Below are 17,018 nucleotides of genomic sequence, written 5' to 3'. Positions count from 1 at the left end.
GGGTTGGGCAGGGTAAGTTGGTTCAGCAGCAGCAGCTGTCTTGAGCCTCAATTCCCATCTCTGACAACGATGCCCTTCACTCCAAAAATAGTATTGTTTGAAACAAACCAGTCAGCGTGCAGCTGAAGGCAATGGGTTGTGATTCATGAACAGTCAAAACCAAAACTAGGAGCAGTTCCACTAATAAACCTGAATCAAGATAGACAGCCGTAGGGACCCCCAGAGAACAGCAAGAACTCACACTGAGCAGCCACTGACGTATGATGACTTTATTACTAGTCTTCTGGTAGAGCTCAAACATAATAAATTGGGGGATTTCCCCCTAATATCACTGCAAAAATACTCTGCATGGATAAAATATTATGTATATACTGTACAAAGACATCATTTAATAGACTTTACACAGAAAACAGCATAAATTAGAAAAGGGAAAACCATGTATATAAAATTCAGGTTACATACAAATCTGGTCTGGTTAGCATTTACAATGGGGTTTTAATGTCTCCTTTGTTAAATATAGCACTGTGTATGCAGTACGTTTATACCACACCCCTATACGTCAAACACAGGGCCAGAGGGGTGAGGTAACCACTTGAACATACTGTCGTAAAGCAATGCAGCACCTCTGGTTTTTCGCCCTGTTGTAGGCGCCCACAAATCTGTTCTTCCACACTGCTGGGTTTTTCCAAACCACCTCCCAGCGCCTGTCCCGAATCCGGAGGTTGGCTTCTCATCATGACCTCTTCACTTTGCCCGGGTGACCTCCACGGCACAAGATTATCTACCAAAATCAAAACAGAACTGCCTTACTTTTCCCAGTGAGCGGTCGTTAAGCAGGGTGCATCACACAAGGCTTTGCACACGTGCAGGGGAGAAGACACCATGCAGTGTTTTACTTTCTGGTCAATGGGTGTTGTGTGGGTCAGTTAGTTTTTGCCCTACATGTATAGGTTGGTGATAATGTGTGTCCCTTATCCAGCTGCCTTTGCATCCAGAACACAGATTAAAAACAGACAAAGCATGCAGACATACTGAATCACTATGTGTCAGCTATTAACTCCGGTAACAGAATCCGGCAGCCTCCTCAGGACACAGGCAGGAAATATACAATGGCAAGGACTTTTTAATAGCTACTTCATACCAGCACTGCACACAAGCCCCAAGAAGGTACCAAAGATCTCTGGGCAAGAACTGCACCTTCTTATGGAAAAGCCTGGGGCAGGGCTGTGCTCACCCACCCTCTACCCCCAGAAGGGTTCCTCTGCTTTACGGAGACTCCACACAGCAGCTAATGTGCTCTTGGTGTCAGCGCACAGATGCCTGCTGGGGTAGATCATCCCACAGCTCCTACTGAAATGACCTCCATCTTGGGCTCAGTTGCAGAGACACTGAACACTCTTTCAAGCCTGTCCGATGGGGAAAAAATAAGGGATTTTACTCTTGATGAGCTTGCAAGGAACCACTAGCTGTGCTTTATGGTCCTTCGGCCACACAAATGTCCTAATTTTGTGTCTAATGATGCTGAAGCTGAGAGAGGCAGAGCTGGATTCTACATCACAAAGAGGATCAAGCTAACGTAGCTGTGTCTGGGCCTATTCCTGCAGGTCTTACTCAGGCAAAAACTCCTTTTGAAGTCAGTGAGTCAGAAGTTGCTAGAAGGAGCAAAAGGCTAGCCATACTTCCACAGAAGCTTTGCACCAAGAAGGAGCATTATTAACAGACGGTTCCACAGAAGCACTTTTACTCTTTGTTACTGTAGGTGGCAACTATAAAGAAATGTAGCCAAAAGTTCATAGTAGTGCCAAATGTCTACGTAGCAGAGTGAGGCCTGGTCTACACGGGGGGAGGGGTGGTCACGCAGGAATACTGGGGTGTGTATTGCAATGGGCAAACATTCATCAGTAATCCAAATTGCAGCAAACAGGTGGTAGATGGATATGGCCCACTGTAGGGATCTGTTTTTTCATTGCTGTCGACAATGCGAGTCGCTGAGCATGCACACAGGAGCTGTATGCTCACAGTGGCAGCAGTGTCCTTCAGCTGCCCGCCCTTTTGTACTGGCCACTCAAGTGCCATTAAATCTGGAGGTAACAGAACAAGAGGTCCTGAGCATGGAAGCCATTTTAAAGGCTCCTTTTGCATTTTGGTCCCAAGCCCTTGGTTCTATCAAATAACGGATCGCTCTGCAATCTCTAGCTGAAGTTCAGAAAACACCTCTAATGAAATTCCCTCTTGCTATCAGGCTCCATCTTAACATTCCTGATACGAGATTCTTTGGTTCTCAGCACATGTAGAAGAATCCAACAGAAATGTAACCACGCATTATACCCCTGCATTAGAGCTCTATAGGCAGGCTTTACATTCTGCACAGATCCTCTTTCCTATTACATTCTACGGGTCTTTGCAGAAATTTGTACAGCATGTATATTTCATTTCTATTGAAGCTGCTCTGTTGGTTTCATCCTTCTTGCTCATAAATGCTTGCTCAATCCTATAGGACTCTTCCATAAAACCTCATGACCACGCTACCTCTTTAGAGCTCTCAGAAAAAAACCTTGTGATCATGGTGTCCTGAAGAAGCTGCAATGAATTCTGAAAGGCTACTTTGGCTATGTGGCCAAAATCACATCAGCATTAAACTTGGGCGTAAAGTGCCTACATCAACAATTACTTAGGCTCCTGGCAAGCTCTTTTGGAATACTGACGGCCATAGGTCAGATCCCTAGCATAGGTAAGCAGAAGTCAAGTTCCAGCTGTGCGTGGCCAGAACCACATGAACATTTAAAGCTGGACCTGTACATTGAATAAATAACGTGGGTTCATTCCTCCCTTCCCACAAGGATTTCTGGTCCTCTCAGCAAGTCAGCATTCTGCAGGGATCAAGTATTGACTTCAGTGCTTTCCTCTCGAGACAATCAATCTTAGGGTACTATGCTGCCAGCCGTTATTGTCGCATCTGAGCACTTTCCTCATAAAATCAATAGCAAAGTCCTTAAGTGGACTTCACAGAATCAAGTCCACTCCTATCATTGAAAGTGAAATAGGTGATTAACCTCATTCTCCAAGTCACTACCAGTTTCAGTAGCACCTAACAGCATGGGTATCATCCAAACAACTTCTAGTCAGATTTTAAATTCACATAGGTCCTCGGGCTTTTTATCTCCTCCTCTCACTGAGATCTGGCCTGGCCCTTCCCTTGTTAAATTAAGTGGCACCTTTGTATTGCCAGCAACAGGCTCTGGATTAGACCCAAGCTATGGCACCTTTAATACTAACGATGTAGTCACGTTAAGCAGTGACTGAAGTAAGTCAGTAGAAGGAAGAGTATTTAAAAACCCAAGGAGCTACAGGAAACTCTATGCTGCTCCTTCCACAAAACTGTGTCCAAATACAAAGCGTAACAAGTCGAGCTGGCTGGGGGAGGACAATTCCATTTTCCATTCTCAAGGTTTCAGAATTTGTTTTTGTTCCAAAACCTTTCAAACATTTTAAAGAAACAGAATTGGGTTGAAACGTCTGTTTTCGGATTGGCAAGGTCAGGCTTCGATTCTGATCTCTAGTCAAAAGTGACCAGAGTGTCCACCCTGGACCCCAGATACCTTTCTGTTGAAAACCTCATAGAAATCAATACATCTCCACACATCAAAGTGTTCCGACCAGCCTTACGTAGAAGCAGCCCAGCGTAACCAAATGCTGCACTAGCAACTGGAAACTTCAGCAACAAGGAGGAAAAACAAAGTTCTAAGTCCAAATGCTTCATCTGGAAGTTCCTACTGCTAGGTCACAGCAGAGAGGCCTGTTTTGAGAAATAAGTCACACACGTAAGTTGTTCTGTCAAGTTAATTACGCACAAGGTTTTGACAGATCAAAGTCTATTTAATAAAGGACTGTTGGTGGACAGCAGGGGTTTTGGGCTGCTTTCATACAATCCAATCACAGCATGCAAACTCACTTAAGCATATCAGTTCAGCTCAACTCCTGCTTGCTGGCACTTGCTTGTCCCTAGAACACACACTCAAGTGCAGGTTCCTTGGAAACAAGCATAGGAATTTGTGGTGGGCTACACCCCTTCTAGAACATTGGCTTCAGAACCCCAGGGGTCAATATGGAATGGTTGAAGGGTAAACACTTCAAACTAAATACCCTGAATAGGAAGCCAATGGGGAAGTGGGAAAGAAACACAAGTAAGAGAAAACTGTCATGCTTGGTTTCAAATAAATTACGTTACAGACAATGGAAGGGAACTGTATAATCCATGGCCACGTCATGCACAGTTCTGAACAAAAGCAGTGAGTTTCATGAGAGTTCTGCGACTGGCTAGGTTGCTCTTATATAGCACTCTACATCAGTAGACCTCAAAGTGCTTTAGAGTATCACTAAACCCTAGTCAACTTTGAAAAATCTCAGCCACCAATTGTGGGTCGCATCCTGAGACCCTAATACAGTTTTTACTTGGTCCTTACTCAGGCAAAACTTCCACTGAAGATGGATGAGGACTGAGTAAAGGGCTCAGGATTCGGTCCACAGTAAATTGCTGCAACAATTTAGTCAAGTCAAAGTGTCCTGGTATATTAATGTGTTACCATTATGGAGAGGCTGCTAAGTACTATAAATTATTATTGCAGGTAACCAACATTTGCCCTCTAAAATGTTAAGCAAACAACATGGTAAGTGTTTGGATACTAGATCACATAGCTGGAGAGACACTGCCAGGTTCAAAGTTTGTTTTAAAAAGCAAAAATGTCCTTACCTCTGGTGACTGATACGGATGACTTAAAATATTGGCAATGGATTTTAAATTCTAATACGCTTGTCACCATTTGTGATGGAAGTTTGGGCTTTTTCCAGAGGCGGTGGAAGCTCACTGTGAATTGGGGACGTGGGGCAGTGGATCAGAGGTGCTTTACGTGGGGAGCAGGGGGAAGTCGAGGTGTCAGGGATAGACTGTGGAGTGCGATGGGTGCTCTGCATGGGGGGGCTGCTTAGACTCAACGATGTGTGCGCGTGGTGTGTTTCTGCCTGTTCCCCAACTGGATCCTGCAGTGGCTGCTCCAACCTCTCTGGGTCCTGCTCTCGCCTGCCTCTCTCCCTACTACCCCTCATGCCTGTGTGCATGTTATAGGGAATGGCATGCCAGGGTGGAAGCACAGATCAGCCCCTCCTCAATATTTCCATTGTGGTAGCGCTAGCCCCCTTTGCCCCTCTGATTCTGCAGCTCCTGGGATTTTTTTGCATTTCACTCAGCTTGGGAATTAAAAGATTGCTCAGTTTTACGTTCGTTCTGGTCACTTCAAGTTGCAGCTGTACCAGCACAAAGCTGGGATATGGATATGTTTGCACTGAAGATACTGCCAGGGATAATTTTTTTTGTTAAAAATGCTGCCGTCATCGAAATTAAAGCTATTTCTATTAATCTGAGAGACGGGCCCAAGATTTAAAGGTCAGATCCAGATTCAGACTTCACCCACATTTGTAGGTGCTTAAATCCTGGGAATTTGCTTGGCCCTCTCTCTAATTAACGTTAGGTTTTGTAGGCTGCATCCCCATCCCTAGCTGCCACAGCTGTGGGCGTAAGCTACCTGGCGGTGTCCCTGTAACACAGTTGTTATAGGCTTGATAATGGATCGGGCACATTAGAGAAAAAACGAACAACATCTTTTCTGTAAGAAGTTAATACTTTCTTCTTAGCATGAGGGCTGTACTGCCGTTTTAGGGACTCCTAATGCTCACAGGAGGGAATTCATTCTCGTCATCAAGACACACTGGTCCAGTTGCAAATTCATGTTCTGGGATAACCTCTCCTCGCAGGGCGCCCCCATCTTCCGAGTAACCTATAAAAACAAAGAAAGGCAAAAGATTAAGGACAAATGAATCCAAGAAGCCCAGAGCTGAACAAGTAGAGACACCATCTTCTCACTGCATTTGAGCTCAGAGCTGGTTTCTGCAGCAGTTTCGCAAAGCAGCCAGAGGATCGGGGTGGGGGGGGGGGTGGGGGTGGTTGTCTTTGCCAGCAGTAGTCTGGGGAAACGATTAAGGCGTTAGCTTCTGCAAAATAAGTTTTCTGCTTCCCACCACAGGCAAACCAAGAGGGGCTTGGATAATTTGCCGCAGTAACTTTAACAGCCACGCAGCTGTAGCATAAGAGTCATTCATGCAGAAGACTTGAACTCAATGATATGGCATTTGTTTCTGCAGGATGCATGAAAGAGAGGTTTAACAAAGAAAATTAGGTTCAATAGTAAAATAGGTCTCATGCTATACAGACTAATGTCCATGGAAATGATCACACCAGCTCATGTTCCCAAAGAGGGTGAAAGAGTTGAAATTGTAATAATGGCTTATACTGTTTCACTGTCTTTTAGTTTCTTCAATTATTATGACAACCAAATGATCTAGCTTAAATTACATTTGCACCTTGCAGCAATGAGATACTGCCAAGAATTTCTTTAATAGAAGAGAAGATCCTGTAAAAAGGACCTTTGTAGAGGACTATTTCTGCTCTTAGTGAATATTAACAGAAGTTGTGCTCAAGTGCATGGAGAGATGCACACCCACCCCTGCAAACTCACTCTCCCTGGCATGCATTCTGCATAAGGAAAGGAATTAGACTGCTTGATACTAACAAACTGCTGAGGAATCACACTCCATGTTTTGGAAAAAGCTTGTCAGAGACTTTGGTCTTACTGATTTTACTCCCAAGAATTAGAAACCTGAAATATTCCTGTGTGTTTTTATTTAGGGTTTTTTCTGATCACCTTAGATATAATGACAGGTTTCAGAGTAGCAGCTGAAAGCTTATGCTCAAATAAATTTGTTAGTCTCGAAGGTGCCACAAGTACTTTTTTTTTTTTTTAAAGATATAATGTTCTGCAAGGCTGCTGTCATGATGGAATCATTTATTTTAAACTGGGGAGCAGATGTGTTAAAGGTGACTGAGCCCATTACAGCAAGCCCAGGTCCCTGTAATAAAAATCTTGTTCCATCGGCTAGTGTGTATGCAAATCTTGACTCGGGAGTCTAACAAGGCAGTCACCCCCGGGCTCCTGCACCATGTTAGCGCTACTTTCTGTATGAAGAGGCGAAGTGGTTTCAATAGACCCTGTAGCGATCCTGATGCAGTACCATGGAGATCTGGCTTTTTATGAACCACCACCGTTTCAATGGTTAAACACCAATCTGACAACTGTTATTGGTAACAAATTGTAATGCAAGTGAGGATATGGTTACTGCTGTTTCCGGCGGAGTTGCAGCATAATTTTGATCATTATTAATCATGCTTAGCACTTAGCTAGTGCTCCCTACTGTCAAAGCGTTGCATCATTTTGATGACCCAAAGTTAAGTAAGAATTAGCAAATTCATCATTAGGACGCCCTGGTGAAGTAGGAAAACAACGTGGTTTTTTTTTCAGTAAACTGACTGTTATCAGTTTGTCTCACTCCTGAAAATCCAAAGACCAGACTCTTTAGAGCCAAGAATGATTTCCTCAACATGTCACTTATTTACACTGTTTAGGGTTCTTGGACATGCAGCCCAGATCCTAGGTACTGGAAACTGGCTACAAGCAAGGATGAAACACAAGATCAGGTCTGGAAAGCGTTCAAAGCTCTGAACAGGGAGAATCTACTAAAGGGTGTGGTGGTTATTCCAGAGAAGGGTGGGGAAAGACACATCGATTTACAGACCTAGGTGCTGCCACAGGGCTCAATGCTACAAATGAGTAGGGTGAGTAATAATGCTGAATATTTACACAGTGCTTTTAATATTCAGAGCTCTTTGAAATGCACTGTGTAGCTCCACAGATTTATCATTATTAAACATCACAACACACCTGGGCCAGATTTATTTTACAGATGGTGTCATCTGACGCAAGGAGGTTAAGCGACTAGCTCAAGGCTACAGAGGGAGTCATTATTGGAGAGGAAATTCAAATGTAGATGTTCCCGATGCCCTCTCCTGTGCTCAGCTCACTACAGCAAACCTCTGCCTCATGCATACACGAGCACTGGCATTTCAGAATTGGTGATCATAATAAAACACGGGCTATGGGGGAAGGACACCATGGAACTTACAATGAACTTGATGAAACCTGTCAATGGCAATGAAATTCCTGCAGTTGGATCAGTGCAGGAGAGCCCTGAGAGACCCAAAGGGGCACTGTGTGAGCGAAAGGATTAGCCTGGGTGGACCCGATAGCAGGACAGGGTGATGGTGAAGCAGAACAAAACATCTCAACTCATTTCAATGGGCTGCAATGTGGAAAGTGCAGTGCCAGGGAAGCTTCTGCACAGTGATGCTCTTCTGTGAAAAATTCTGACTTTGCTACAATAAGCGTTCACCTGATCAGCCTTTCAGAGATGGCAAGCCCAGCTCACCTGGCATGGATGAAGATGAAGGCATCGTACTTTGTCGGGCTACGGTTGCTGCGTAAGACTGAGGTAATGGAGGCCGGAGGTCATTTTCTTTGTTCTCGTCTGTCTTTCCCAAGCCAAACAGGCTAATTGTTTTGAAGCGAGAGAAGAAATAAGAGTTAGCTTTGATCCTAGCCATTCCCCTCCTCTGCAGCAGTTCTAACAATTCCCCTGTACAAGTCACAGTGATGGATACTGAGCTTCTAAGTAACAGACTCATCCAAAGTTTCTGTGAGATGCCAACCCTGCTACAAAAACATTAGGAGCCCACAGAAACAAGGAAACCGAACATGAACCTGAACCAACCCATCTGGGGCCTGCGCGATGCAGGAGGTACATGGCAAGACCATTGTCACCGATGTCTGAATTAGCCGGGCACGCTAGAGCATGCTGAGCGGTCAGCTTTTACGTGTGTTCTTTTTGTGGGTTTAACAGACAGTGCGTAGGCAGGTAGACAGACACATATTCTCTTCCACTCCACCCCAAAGGCTTAATATTATCCATTTAAAATGAACATACAAATTAAAACAATCGCACAGGAGAAGACTGCACCCTGCCCAGATGGCTATTTGTGCTTATGGGAGTTCCCTGTACTGCCTTGAACTATCACCTCCCCCCCGATCAGTTCTAGAGCACCAGAGGGGCAGTTCTTCTGCCTCTCCAGGACACGGACCACGTTCTCCGGCCAGAGGGTCTGACTGCAGGGGAAGTGCTTTGGCGGTAGAAGATCAGGTCAGAATTTCAGAGATGAACAAACCTCTCCAAGGAGGTGGGCTGCAAATGACCCCCCATTCAAAAGCAGAGCGGCTCTGGGCTGAGATTTTTGCAAAGCAGCGAGTGATTGTGATGCCTCGATGTTGAGGTGCTCAGCTGGAAACACCTGAAGGGGCAGGAAGTGCCTAGCATCTGCCCTCTGGAAATCAAGACTCCTTCAAAGATTCTCAGGTTGAGCACCCAAAATCACTAGTCACTTTAAATCCTAGGGTCTCGTTTTCCTCTAGGATGGAGTTTCCCTTTTTAAAGATCAGTAGGTGCATCAGCAGCCAGGCCCAGTGGCTCAGAGCACCCGAGATGCGCTTACCTGTGTTTCTTAATTAAGACGCACTCTCCTCCATCTTGAGGGTCTAGGTTGTAGATGTAAAGGTGTCCGTCTGATGTTGTAACCAACAGTCGTGGTAGCTTCTGAATCCTAATAAGAAATGAAGTCATGGATCTCTGGGCTAGCAGGGCACTGTAGGAGGAATGCAGAGCTGGGTGTCTCCACCAGGGAGCTTGCCTGCCCTTCACGTGGTAGCACATGAAATTACAGCCACGGCCAGGGTCTGACTGCCATCTTCACATACATACCTCGCACCTTCCCACTGCCCTATATACCCCCATGGTGGGCAGTGTGCACTGCACTGCAGCAGGGAGACAAAGGGCTAAAGCGCTGCAAGGGAGGCCAGACATGGGGCGTGCCTGACCCCATCCAACCTGGGTTACCTGTAGTGCAGACATAGCCTTAAAGGGTCCACACAGGGGTGTGCACTGGTTTAACTAACCAGTGCAGATTGGTGTGGACACAAGACCTAAGTGATCACCCAAAGTTAAGGAAGGGCTGTGCAGACGACCTAACCTGTACCTCCACCTCTGCCTGCTACATCCCCTGGGAGGACTGTGGTAAGTAACCTACATGCAGTAAATGCACCTTCAACAAGCTAATACACCACCCTTCTCTGCCTGTGCCACATCAGGAAACAATCTAGTTGTGTTCGGTCTACAGCACCCTTTGCCAGCTGATGGGATGAAGAGAATGCAGATGTTCCAACGTACGTGGAGAGCGTGCAGATGTTCCTTTGTCCAGAGAAGTTCAAGCGCACGGTGGCAAAGGCTCGGTCCTGGTTCATCATGTCTGATACTTGAGCAGGGAGGTAGTTGGTAGCAGCCATAAACATCTTTCCCATGTAACCGCTCCAGGTGGGAGGCTCTTCTGGCCGGCTGGGGATAACAACACACCAGTCACTGAGGCTATGTGCACTAGCTACCACAACTAGCATCAACAAAACAACGGAGACCAGGGCTAGTTACAATTTACATACAAATTAAAACTGGCACAGACATCTTCCCTTTGCCAGCCTGTACAAACTGAATCACAGGAGTTCCCTGAACAGTCTTTGCATAACCCCCAATACCCATGACTTGCTTGCACCAAGAGAAAAATGTCCTACTGGTAACTTCTGCAAACCTCCCACCCCTCACTCCCCCCAGAGTGACTTGCAGGATTGGAGCATTAGATATGGCCAGTAAAATGGAACCTACTTTAATGCAGGCTTGCTAAAGTGGAATTCAAATGGACCAGCCCAGACAGAAAATCTACTCCCCCACCTTTGCCCCATGGAGGATCATGGGAAAAAAATTAACACTTTACTCGCCTGTCCAAAAGGCAAAACAAATTACTTTCCATGGGCAGCTGGTGACCCAGCCAGTGGGGGAGGCAAGCCCTTGGTCCCTCCCATTCTGTCCGAGGTCCCGTCCCTCCCTCTCCCCTTCCGCCCCCGCAGGAGCCTAGAGCACTCCCCACCGCAGTCCCCGGCCCCAGCACCGGGTGGCATGGTCACAGCGTCCCCAGCCCCAGTGCTGGGCAGGCAGCGGTGCCCCAGCATCAGCCACCCAGTCCCTGCGGGAGGCAGGCTAGCCAGCCCCAACCCCAGCCAGCCTGGGCCAGGGCCGAGCGCCAGGAACTGCAGGAGGGGGTTCTGGGAGTGTAGCGTGGACAGGGTCATGCCAGGCTGTTTGAGGGGGCACAGCCTCCCCCAGCCTATGATACCTGCTGCCCGTGTTACTTTCCCTGTAAGTAGAGTTTTGCAAGGTTATCTTGAACAGGAGGCACTTAGAACAAAGGGCCTGTGAGGCTTTAGGGGCATGCAAAGGGGCCAGTTAGCCTGGCTAGCTCAATTCTGGCCTGTTGTAAGGGGGTGCAACTCCTATTGACTTCAGTGGGATTCCAGTGCTTATTACTAGCCTTGAATACGGTCTGTTCTATAAGGCTGGATTTGGAAGCTACCTCTCTCTTATATAGCTATTTTCACCCGTAGATCTCGAAGTGCTTTACAGACAGTACAGCATTTACAGGTATCATTAGCTCCTATATAGAGAGGGGGAAACTGAGGCACAGAGCGACAACGTGACTTGCCCAAGGTCACCCTGCAGGCCAGTGACAGTGCTAGGAATAGAACCCCAAGTCGCCTGAGTCCCAAACCAGGGGTCTATCCAGTAGGCCACGCTGCCCCTCCACAGCTTGATTTAAAATTGCGACGGGTCACATCAGATCTGCATGGGGAATGTGTCTCTGAGGATGGTCCTCCTGCTGGCAAGTGATGCCAATCAGAGAACACCATGGAGCCTGCAATGTGAGGCTCCAAGAACCATGGCCATTCCCATGCAGGGAAACATACCCTCTGGGGCAAGTGGCTTAGCTCAGAGCCTCTCACCTGTCTGTGGTATGTTCCAATTTAAAGATGTGCACGGTCTCGGTGTTACTTGAAGCACACAGGAACTGTGAGTCCATACTGAACACGAGAGAGCTGATGTTCACGTACCTAGGGCAGAGAAAACAAAGGGCCCGTCACCAAATGGTGCACAATCAAAAGGGACACACCACAGCAGCCACACCCAGCCACCTGTAAATCCTCTCCACTGACAGAAGATGACCCAGAGACTGGCAACCTGGTGCAACATTTTGCCCAACTAAGCCCTGGCTACGCTGCCAGGGAAGCCCTGTTAGCATCGTTTTAGCATGAACCATGATTTTTGCTGGTCGGTCGAAACACAACCCTAGAGTGGGGATGTGGCCTTGGCCCCATTACAGGAGCAGCAGAAGCTCCCTAAAAGTGAGGGGGCCACTGGTGCCTGAACTGCAGCCCTGCCCCTAGGACCGTCCCTTTCCCTGAGGTCCTGCCCCCCACATTGCTCCTTCTCCCCAAGACCCCTTTTGCCCCCCACTCGCTCCTCTCCAGCCCCTGCCCCCCCATTGCTTGCCCTTATGGCCAGTAAAAAGTGATGAGGCCATGGCCACCTGCCCTTCCCCATTCCGGAGCCCTGGTACTAGGGTTACGGAGGAGTGGCACGGAGCCTTTCTGGAAACTGCCAGTCATCTCCCAGCCATGCAACACTGGGTAACGGAAGGCAAGAGCTGGGACAGTTTTGTGGCATGAGGTGGTGCTGTTACGGGGGAGACAGAGTGCTCAGAGCTCCTGTATTTACTGCTCAGAGGAAAGGGGATGCCCCTTGCTTTCAACAGTGATTTCTGAGGCCTAGTCTATGCAGATTTTGTACCAGCATAACTATGTTGGTCAGGGTACAAATATAGTTATACTGGTACAATCCCTCATGTGGATGCAGTTATCCCAGGATAAAGAGGCCGTATAGCTATAGACCTTATTCTCTTTCCCGTACAAGAATAATCTATGCTGGTATAGTTAAGCAGTACAACTTTCTATCAGCAAGGCCTTAATATTGAGAAGAACCCAAAGACGTGATTCAAACTTCTTCTGACCCAGGCACTGGATCATTCAGATGCATGTTAGCTTCCTCCCCTCTGCTAGCTCTATAGGGCTGGTTTCCTGTTGCCTTACAGGGCAAGTCTACGCTACAAAATTAAGTTGACCCAAGTTACGTCGACGTACAGCCACCGCAGTAATTAAAATCGCTTTGCTCCTTGTGTCGGCAGTGCACGTCCTCACCATGAAAGCTTGCACCGATTTAACTGTGAGCGTGAGGCATTGTGGGACAGCTTCTGAAAGTCAATATAAGCAGCTCAGTGTCTGCACTGACACTGCATCAACCTAACTACATCGACTTCAGCGCTACGCCTCTCGTGGAGATGGAGTTAAGTAAGGCCTGGTCTATGCTGTGGGGTGTGAGAATCGATCTAAGTTGCGCGAATAACGTAGCTGAAGTTGACGTACTGAGATCTACTTACTGCGGTGAGTCAAGAGTTGACGCTCCCCTATCAAGTCCGCCTGCGCCTCTCACTCTGGTGGAGTATCGGAGTTGACAGGAGAGCGCTCAGCCGTCTAGATTAGACGCACTAAATCGACCCCGCTGGATCGATCACTGCCCAGTAATGTAGACAAGCCCTAAGTGTAGCGAGCGAGTTACATCAGTGGGAGCTACATTTTAGTGTGGACACTTACAAAGTTAGGTTGATGTAAGCGGCCTTACTTTGACCTACCTGTAGCGCAGACCAGGGCACAGTTGTTTACCTTTAGACAATGTGGGCATAAGACCCAACCAAATCAGAACAGGTAGCTTTTTAACACCCACTTGGCCCAGGCAAAGTGATAATCAGATCTCTGTAGAATGGTATAACTATTGTAACTTCATTACTTAAAGTGGAAGTCCAATTACCTTTCCTTTCAAGTGGAGATTATACAAGAGTCAATGTGTCCAATTTGCCTCCAATTCTCTAGAATCACCCAGTTCTGCAAGCGACTGAACTGGGTCACTCAGCTTGCCAGAGGCAAAATGGGGGAGCTACACAGCACTATCATGTTCCTATAGAAGGACAGTAACATATGCCGAAGCAGCCAAGGTCCTACATGGTCAAGAATGTCTGCAGTGAGAATGTATTTAACATGCTGTTACTTGATCCCTTTGCATGCTTGTCAACAATTTTAAGGAGTGAACCGACCTCTTCATTCCTCTTCTGAATTCGTAGAGTTTTTGCCCATCAGGTACAGAAAATACACGAATGACAGTGCCCTGTAAAAATGCAGGATAAAGGTCATGCAGCAAGCAGGGCAAACAGAAACATGCCCCTCCTCAATGCTTTCTCTGGGGAGTTCAGAACATGCATACACCATTTCCACCTTCCCACTCAAGGATCGGTGCAAAGCAAAATCAAATCTCTTCCTCGCAACTGTGTTTCTTTCATTTGTTCCCCCCCCCCCCCCCCAGCTCCCTTCCTCCGCTCAATCAATACTAGAGCTTCACTGACATGAAACACAGAAAGATCCACTTCCCATAGAAAAAATAATTTATTTCAAATACTGGATTGCTCTGCGGATCTTCAGCAAACCTGCAAACCCACAGATATTAAGGAGACTGCTCAGTGGGCTTTTCACTCACTTTTTCTGAAGCGCTTGCTAACTTCGATCCTGTGGAGTTGAAGGTTATTGCAGCAAGGGGCCCATCGTGGGCAGGAATTGTGCAGACTGTTCTCTGTTGGTAAAAAGGTAACAGGAGTGTAAACCGAAGTGCGACACCCCCGCCTGCTATCTGGGGGCACATTCCATACCTTGGGCCCCAAACCAACCTGCTTTCCATGGAGGGTTCTCTGTTCACCCTGTACTTTAAAATGTGTACTGGGTCCTAAGCAATTTACACTTGATTCATGGATGTCCCTTAAGTGCCTTTTGAGCTTAGTGCTAAATCCAGGAGGTATCTCACGCTTCCTTCCACCTCACCCCCAGTTCTCCTCCTACCAGAGCCACCATGTTTCAAAGGCAAGTTTGGGCCTGATTCCAAGTAGTGCCCAGAACTTACTACTACTCTGGCAGTTATGGGTGCTCAGCACATCTCCAAATCAGGCCACAATGTAGTGATTGCCCTCCTACCCTTCTCCTTTGACGCTTGGCACCTACCTGGGCAAAAGCAGCTCTGAACTCTGGGGACAGTTCATTCTCTGCAGAACATTTAATATTACAAGACAATATAGATTTCTGGGATTTTACCCCAAGGAAACCCGGGCAAGGGAGGACTGGGGACTTGCTAATAATTCTCACTATATGCCACTTACTGGAGCAGCTTAAGTTGCTCACTGGCTCGTCTCTATCTGCCCTGTAGCTCCTTTCATGACCATGCATTTCTCCCGGGTTGCTACATTCAGGATGCAGGACATGAAGGTTGCTTTCCTTACTAAGGAACTAGACCACTGATCTTAAATTCAGTACTTTTGCTCTGGGCATGTGTCAGATAATTAGTTTTAACCACGTGCCATGTCTGGATGAGCAGGAGCGGAGGAGACCCCAAATCTTAGTGGCTGATTTCTGTGCAGTGTGGTTATGTGGACTTCCTTTTTTCTCTCTCATTAAAAAAGCTCACCTGGGCATTTCTGTAGCTGTCTTTGTTTACTCAACACAGACTATTTTCTGTCCATGCCCTGAAACCCTCTAGTCACTTTACACCTACCAAATTATTTCCGTCGTAAAGCACAATCTCCCCAATAGTCAAGCTGCCAGGGTATGCCAAGTAGGAGTTTGAATGGTTGATAGAAAGTGCACATAAACCTAGCAAGACATGAAGGCAAAGAAAAATACCGTCAGGTATAGGGTGAGCACACACAATAAAAAACTGAATGGTTACAGTCAGCAACAGAAACGCTGGATTTTCAAGCTCCATTGCTTCGGGGGGGGGGGGGGGGAAAGAGCAGCCACACATAACATCTGGGGTTTCCCTAAGAATGGGCTGGAAATCACTAGGAAATTCCTCGACTCTGGTGACACCTACTGGCATGTGAGGGTAGGGCTCTCTTCTTCCACTGACAGCCCTCCAAGATGCTTTTAAAGAGGATTCTTTCTTAAAGGTCAATATTGGGTCCAGTTTCTCCCCCTTCATCTGAATTATCACCCTTGGAAATGGAGAGAGTAAATCACTTGCAACATTTCAAAGGGCTCTCTCTAGCTATGTCCTTATCTGACCCCTGTCACTGTGTCTCCAAGCCCCTCACAACACTAATGGATTTTAGTCTCACAACACCCCTGTGCAATAGAGAAGCATCATCCCCATTTTATAAATGGGGCACAGGGTAATTAAGTGATTTGCCCCAGCTCACATGGGAAGCCTATGGCTGAGCTGGAAACTGAATCCAGATCTCGTGAGTCCCAATCTAGCACCCCATCCACTAGGCCATCTTTCCTACCCTCATGTGAGTTTCAGGGGTAGCTGAAGTGACATTTTGGGTGCCTCCAAGCCTGTTCTCGGGGCTGGCTGCAGCGTTTGCAGGACCTTGTGCAGAGTACACCACATGGCATGCCAGCCCATCTCCAGTAACTCACGTGCCACCTCTTGGGGGAGTGTCTGGCTGCAGGGCAGGAGCCCAGGTGCTTATCAGATGGTAACAGGGTTCATTCTAGGGTACTGCACGCTCGGCCTATGGCCCATCCCTGCCCGCTCTGCCCATGTACTGAAATGAATCTTGGTTCTTTCCACCCTCAAACACACACTGCAGCTGCTGTTAAAATGTAGGGGACTGCTGGCCCTGTGAGAATATGGATTTCTGATTTAGTGGGTTTGTAAAACCTCACTGAGCATGGCTAGGAAGGTGCCACAAGTCAGGGAGGCTGCAGAGTTAAAGGCTATTTGTCATCCGGCCAGCTTGTGTGCTCAGCTCTCCAAACAGGAAATGCACCTCCCCCACACACACACTTCATGGGGCTGGTCATGCCAGGATACTGCCTTGGCAAACGCCCAACAGCAGTGCAGGATTAGCTGCAGCTAGTGTTTCAGATCATTGTTTATAACTGAACAAAAGCCTCAACTGAACAGCAGCATCCAATAGCCTGAGATATCCCTTTATCAATCTAGGGTATTTATACAGTGCTAGTCACTGCTCTACCTTGGACTGAGGC

General features: G+C 47.1%; 2 protein-coding genes across 3 annotated transcripts in view; one reads left to right on the top strand and one right to left on the bottom strand.

Annotated features, from left to right (window-relative positions):
• Window positions 1-6,397, top strand: part of ARSG (arylsulfatase G) — a 91,511-nt gene extending 85,114 nt beyond the window's left edge. The window contains exon 14 of the mRNA XM_084648565.1: window positions 6,078-6,397. The gene's annotated coding sequence lies outside the window, so the exon portion shown is untranslated. The remainder of the gene's footprint in view (window positions 1-6,077) is intronic.
• Window positions 255-17,018, bottom strand: part of WIPI1 (WD repeat domain, phosphoinositide interacting 1) — a 32,398-nt gene continuing 15,634 nt past the window's right edge. Inside the window, exons 5-13 of one of the 2 annotated variants that reach the window (XM_084648582.1) lie at window positions 15,580-15,677; window positions 14,518-14,610; window positions 14,081-14,151; window positions 11,880-11,987; window positions 10,222-10,386; window positions 9,491-9,598; window positions 8,374-8,495; window positions 5,678-5,831; window positions 255-781 (exon numbers count right to left, since the gene is read on the bottom strand). In XM_084648582.1, the coding sequence (XP_084504708.1) occupies window positions 5,710-5,831; window positions 8,374-8,495; window positions 9,491-9,598; window positions 10,222-10,386; window positions 11,880-11,987; window positions 14,081-14,151; window positions 14,518-14,610; window positions 15,580-15,677 (887 nt within the window). In that variant the 3' untranslated portion in view covers window positions 255-781; window positions 5,678-5,709. The remainder of the gene's footprint in view (window positions 782-5,677; window positions 5,832-8,373; window positions 8,496-9,490; window positions 9,599-10,221; window positions 10,387-11,879; window positions 11,988-14,080; window positions 14,152-14,517; window positions 14,611-15,579; window positions 15,678-17,018) is intronic. The other variant, XM_084648581.1, reaches the window with a different exon arrangement.

Source organism: Lepidochelys olivacea (assembly GCF_965140295.1).
Source record: "Lepidochelys olivacea isolate rLepOli2 genome assembly, chromosome: 14".
In the NCBI taxonomy this organism is placed as follows: domain Eukaryota; kingdom Metazoa; phylum Chordata; order Testudines; family Cheloniidae; genus Lepidochelys; species Lepidochelys olivacea.
The sequence above is the reverse complement of the archived record's forward strand: the minus strand, read 5'-3'. Positions and strand labels throughout refer to the sequence as shown.